Genomic DNA, 6,568 nt, shown 5'->3' with positions numbered 1-6,568 from the left:
ATGTTACTGTCATGTTTGCAATACAATTTCGTTTTTATTTAAAATTATCAAATTTAGTTTGTTAAGACTTTAAGATGTATATTTATATTTCATTTTATTTGTTGTGTTTAACTCAAGATTTCGCTAGAATTGTGTTAATACCCCATGCCACAGTAGATAGTGTGCCTGCTTCTAACCCTTATTCCGCACGAAGTTAAATTGCATGCATTCCACATGATAATTAATTAACTTTTCCTGATGTTTTTAGACTATAGAGTATAGCAAACTTTTAATGAAGTCAGAATGAGTGGAATATCTGTTGTTATTAATTCATCTGGACGAAGAAATGTTATTTCGAATGTGAGAGATAATTTAACCTACGTTGTATCCGCTTTAACAGATCTTCTTTTAAGTTTATTTTGTTTACTTTCTTGTTATGTTTTTCAACATATTAACATTGTTTTTGTTTATCTTATTATGTTGTCATGAATGAAAGCATTGTTGCCCAGTAATCATACATTACGTGTTACCTCCATATTTTTCTCAGTTTCCTTCTCTTCACTATAAGAAATCTCTCTGTAATGGAAGATATAAGTCTTCCTTGCCTTTCATAATATCCCTTCCAAAGACTTTCATTGTTAAACCCCTAACCTTATACTGTATTAAGTGAACCCCCACCTTACCATATATAAACATGTTTGTATACACCAGTATACAGTAGATGCGCTGCCTTCATCGCACAACTACTGTTCGTGCTTCGCTTCAATGTTAGTTGGTGGTATTTACTCAGGTAGCGAACACATTAGTTTTAATGAGGGCCGCGTAACAATTTGTTAATACACTCACAATCTTTTCTTCCAGCCTCCACCACCCATGGAACGTGAAGTCCAAAGTTTCTCTGAGTTTTCCTCCAACCTCCCCTTCAGTGTATGGACCCCACACCATGTGATGGGACCACAGTTCTACAAGCACCCCAACCATGCCGCACCCATGTTACCACCCCACCCCCCTTACTATGACGATCACTCGAGACAAATGGTTGCGAGTAACCTTATAGTGCTGACATCGGAAAAGGTGATAAATGGTTGAATGTTAAATTGATTTAACGCTGCCGAATATCCAGGGGAAGATGGATTAACCTATTAAAATAATATATTATATGTTTATAAATTAGATATTCACCTAAAACCTCAGCTTTTATATATTTCTAAATTTTGTTATAAATATATTGGCCAGTAAAAATAATTAAAATTACTCAGCTAAATAACAATAAGAAAAAGACCAAAATAAGCAAAATAGAAAGTTGTGATACTAATTAAAAATCAATTTCTTGCTGAATAGTATTAGATTTTTATCAACATTGGTTTTAAAGCTTTAACAAGACTTAAATAAAATTTATAGAAGAAATGCCAATATTTTCATATAATTATTCGCTCAATTTGCACGCCAGAATTGTTACTGTCCTTCAACTGAATTTTCTATATATGTATGTGGTATACCTGTCGCCTTGCATAGTTTTGAATTTGTACTGACGTTTCTTTTGACATTTGTCAACACTTAATCAGGGTAAAACTGTTTTTAAAACTTGCTACGACCCTTCACCTAAGTTTTCTACACATGTGTTATGTACATACATACAAAGGAAACAGGTTGGTGTTTGGTTGCAAGTTTCAATCGTAGTAAGCTTGATGATTATTGTAGCGTGCAGGAAGAATTCGTCATGATTGCTTCCTATACGTCATGATTGCTTCCAATGTTATTAAACTGCTTGAATGGTTTGGTACACAGTTCATGGAACTTTGTCTACTGCAGTGCGTTGTTTACCTCTGTGTAGGTTGAGTTAAAATATCGATTGTTTAGAAAAGTATTAATGTTGTGTTGTGTTTGTATAAAGAGTAATTTATTTCAGGTTCAAAAAAATTCTCGGTTGATGACATCACCAGTGACATCATCTATGACATCATCATCAGATGGAGTTCATTCATATGTACGCAGGAAGAGCAAAGAAGATTGTTTAAGTAAACCTACAAAGAAGAGAAAGTTTGAATGCGGGGGATGCTACGACTCCAGTACCAGGTTGTCACCTTGCGAGGCTTTCTCGGCACACAGTAGTCGTGCCAAGAGACACGCGAGCTCTAGGCGTCGCCATGATGATAAAAGTAAAAGTTTGAAAGATAAGCAAGCAAAACATAGAAAGGAAAGTAGGAAGGTAAACGATTCTCACAGGGAGTCTGGGGAGCTTACATCTTCATCAGTTGAGGAACAAAACATTAAACAGTTTGTACCTTCATCTAAGAGAAGAAAGGTGAGAACTCATGTTTCCAAACCTCACCACCAACATTCTAAGATTCACCCGTCACCGTTACACAAGGCGCAAGTTGATCTGTACAACTTCTCCTCCGCTCGTCACCATGGCAACCGTAATTCTCGGTCGCCGCGGAGACAAAGATCAGAAGATCGGAGTGTCTTCCGATATGAGGAGTACTTGGGGAGACAAAATTCCTCCCAGGAGAGCGGTGAAATGTCCTCCGCAGATAATGTTCCAAGATCCGTCAGCTCCTCCAGTCCAAAGAAAAAGGTTTCTTCCTCAAGAGAGAAAGAAAAACATAGAAACAAGAAACATTCGCCGCCAAAACGACATTCTCATCGTACGAGAAGAAGAAGTTCACACAGAAGGGAACACGATCGAAAACGTGAAGATTCCAAAGATACTGATCATAATTCTAAACACAAGAAACAGGACAAGGAGAAGGAGATTGTGGATTGTTTAATCGATAGAAAGGATACACAGAATGCCAGCAAAAAGGCGGTGAGTACATTTAGCAATGTTCCGTTTAATATACATTTACAAACTTTTGCTGTTAGTGTCGAGTAAGTGAACATCTTCTTTGAAAAACAACTTTTCTGGAGTATATTTGGTACCAATGTTTCAATGTCCTTGGGTGTCTTTATTAGGGTGAATGACACGGTTTATTTATGTACGTTAAAATCCTATATCCTTTATACTGTATATTTAAAGGTGCTTGTCTTACCGGATTCTACCACTGTTGGTTTTGAAAGGACCTCACCAAGTATTGACAAACATGATGAGGTTACCAAACCAGAAGTCACTCAATGTAATCAAACTAACTCAGAAACCAATGGTAATATATATTATATCATATGAAACTTGTATTATTTTTAAGTAATTTGGAAATTCTCAATAATTTTGTATTAATGTTTTATTCTGTTTCATAGAAACCTCCTCTCCAACCAAAATACTTTCTAACTTAAGTATAGACAACAGTATTACAAGTTCAACTGACCAAACCACTGTTGTTTCTTACTCAAGTATTGATCCCAAAAGGACAAACAGTGAGGTCAAAGTCCCACCACAAAATATTGAACTTTATGTAAAAATTTTAAAAATTTTGGAGAATGAAGAGAAATTGGGAAAACTGATTCAAGACTCAGGTAAGACGATGAAGATGTAGTTTATTATGTTGCTTTATTACCAAGCAAACATTACCCAATTTTATTAATCTCAGGTTTACTTTTTAAAAACCAGGAAATTTCTGCCAAAAAGCCCCTAAGTCGTGAGTACTTTGATGTGATTTGAAATTAATATTAAAATATTTAAAACCATGATATCTTTTAGCTTCAGGTCCCGTGTTCCATGTTAATTTTGATGTCGAACATCCTGAACTTGATAAACAAATTGATAATGGGGTTGATATTGATGGATTGGCTGATATTAAAAATGGAACGTCCTGTGCAATTATGGGATTGAAACAATCTAATTCGTTACAAATATCAGAACAAGCTTCTACAATCCAAAGCAATATTGAAGATGTTTCTGAAAGTATTGACGCTGCTACCATAGATATAAAATCATCTTTACAAAATGGTAATAAAGTTTCTATTGAAGGCAGTGAAACTTTAGATGAAGGGTTGAATAACTTTATTAATGATGATATGGTCATTGAAACTGATGTTGTGCCTGGAGCAAGTTTTATGGAGACTACAAGTGATGATGATGTGGAGCCTCCTGTATCTAGTGTGTCCACACCCACCCTCGAGCTTGATGAATCAACTGACTTAATTATCTGTACAATAATGGATAATGATCAAAAGGAGAAAAATAATGCAAAGGAAAGCCCTGGAGTGATGGACACAAATGTTGAAAGCCACAAAGACGTTGGGAATATTGCAAATAAACAATCTTTTGTAAAACTCCAATTTCCAGCTGCTAAAATAACTTTAAATGAGAAAGACGTCAAACCCCGTATGACTGACAGCTGTTGTTGTGCTTGTAGGTTGTTGAATCGTCCTCTGGTCGATCCCAGGGTTGGAAGCCACAGCAAGATGTATGCTGACAATCTTTTGAAGAGGTGTTTGGTTTGTTTTAAGCCAGTAGATCCAAATGTGATCTCAACATCTTGTTACAAAGATTTGAAAGTTGAGTTTTATGTGGATAAGAATGAGGTTGGAGTTGGTATACCTTGTTGGAAATATACTTACACGGATGATGTTCAACATGTTACAAGGGTGACTGAAACAAACCAATTTAACTTGGATCTACATCTTCCACATACACCAAACATTGTTCTAGATGAAAGCTTAGTTGAAAAGCAACTCGAAGTTGCTCAGTTACCAGTATCACATGCTCTACCAACAAAAAAAGTTATAAAACAAGAACCTTCCTCCTCTTTACATCAAAAGTGTGTTGAACCACAAACTCTGCATGATCCACCCGCAGATCCAACCAACATTACACCTCCACCACCCAATCCAACAATGCAATCATCAAATCATCCCAAACCAATGGAAACCTGTCAACCAATCATGCTACCAGCAGAAGTACTCAATATATTATTGTCCGAACAACCTGTATTACCACCAGCAACCTCAACCATACCATCCACTGCACAAAGTGATCCTCCACAAGCCCACAAACCGCTCAAAAGAGTTTCAACAACAACTGACAATCAACCTCATACTCCACATTCAACAAACCAAAGTTTAGCAACAGAACAAACCAGCAAGCCACAACACTCCAACCAATCTTCTGCACTATCAACCAAGGCCACTGAACCTCCCAAAAAATCTTCTAAACCTATCACACAGACTCTATTACCATTGCATAAACCGTCAGCAGACTATACCTATGCAACCAGTAAAACGGCACCGCACACAAACCAACCACCCACCAAACTAAGAAGATCACCTCCATTAGCAACACTTACACCTAATGCATCAACTTTATATTTAAATACACCTTCAAGCAACCAAAGTTTACAGACTGTATCTACCAACAACCAACCTACTAAATCACTACAAACCAACCCACCATCCATGAAAGCTACTCCACCTCCAAGGATGCATTACATACCATTGTCCCAGATTCCTTTACCATCGAACACACCTCAAGCTAACCAAAGCCACCAAACACTCTATAAACAGGCATCACAAACAAACCAATCATTAACCAAAGCTGCTCTACCCTCTACCACCTCATTCACCCAGACATCCAGTGCTTTACCATTGAACATGCCTTCAGCCAATCAAAGCTGCCAAATATATAAGCCAAGCAAGGCTGCACATTCTCTTGGAAGATCACCCTCACCCCCTAACCACACACTAGATGTCCAAACCTCATATTTGGATGCACCTTCAAGCAACCAGAGGAGCTGCACAAATAAACCAGAACCATACAAACCCACTCAAGGAAAATCACCCCTACCGACCCATACACCTATTGTTTCATCTTCAAGTAACCAAATAATACAAGCAGCGGAAGCAACAACCAAACAAACACCAAGCAAGTCACCAAACCCCCAACCCAAGCAAACACACTCTACCACCAAACCAATGAAATTAACCCAAACATTATCAGCATCCAATACTCCCCCAACCCCCCCTACTACCCTTCACAAAAGTATCTCTCTCCCCCACTCAACCAACCTCTCAATCTTCCACCACCTTCCATTTATTGATGAACTGCCAACAATAACCCCAAGAAAAAGATCCCAAGAGCGAACTAAACCAAACAAATTTAACTTTTGCAGAAGCGTAACTCCAGACTACCAGCCAACAAGAACGTCACCCAAGGAAATCTTTCACCCCACCACAAACTCCAAACCTGTTCCAACTTCAATGTTTAAAACCGAAAGAATTAATTTATTTGACAAGTTTGCTGCAGACATTACACCTCCTGTAAGCAGTCCAACCCATTCACCCTTGCCTGCTGCTCAAGCGATACCAACCACCCTTCCCTACCCATGCCACCCCTCAACCACTACACAGGGATCCCCCATCACCCCCAACACACCAAGGAACTTACACCAAGCCTCAACCTCCTACGAAGAAAGGTTTAATTTCAAACCAACTCCAAGTGAGAATCGCCCCAACCAGAGCATACCTTATTCACCCCCAGGGGTTGGCTCCAAAACCCCACCACTGCTTACTCCTCTCTCATCCCCAAAGACCCCACCTTCACTTACCTTACTCATGCAAACTGTACAATCTCTTACCCCACAAACTGCAAATACACCCACTGCTCCTGTACCCACCCCACCCTCACCGACCGAGCATACTCTAACCCCTAAAC

General features: G+C 38.4%; 1 protein-coding gene across 1 annotated transcript; it reads left to right on the top strand.

Moving 5' to 3' along the window:
* Positions 1 to 250: 250 nt before the first annotated feature.
* LOC100178692 lies at positions 251 to 6,567 on the top strand (the record flags this gene model as incomplete). Its single annotated transcript, XM_026838706.1, has 7 exons — positions 251 to 339; positions 841 to 1,053; positions 1,889 to 2,788; positions 2,999 to 3,122; positions 3,217 to 3,432; positions 3,507 to 3,554; positions 3,617 to 6,567. Coding segments are annotated over exons 1-7 (4,509 nt in total), but the record flags the coding sequence as incomplete, so codon positions are not given.
* Between the last annotated feature and the right edge of the window lies 1 nt (position 6,568).

The sequence above is a fragment of the Ciona intestinalis genome, unplaced genomic scaffold, assembly GCF_000224145.3.
Source record: "Ciona intestinalis unplaced genomic scaffold, KH HT000104.2, whole genome shotgun sequence".
In the NCBI taxonomy this organism is placed as follows: Eukaryota; Metazoa; Chordata; class Ascidiacea; order Phlebobranchia; family Cionidae; genus Ciona; species Ciona intestinalis.
The sequence above is the reverse complement of the archived record's forward strand: the minus strand, read 5'-3'. Positions and strand labels throughout refer to the sequence as shown.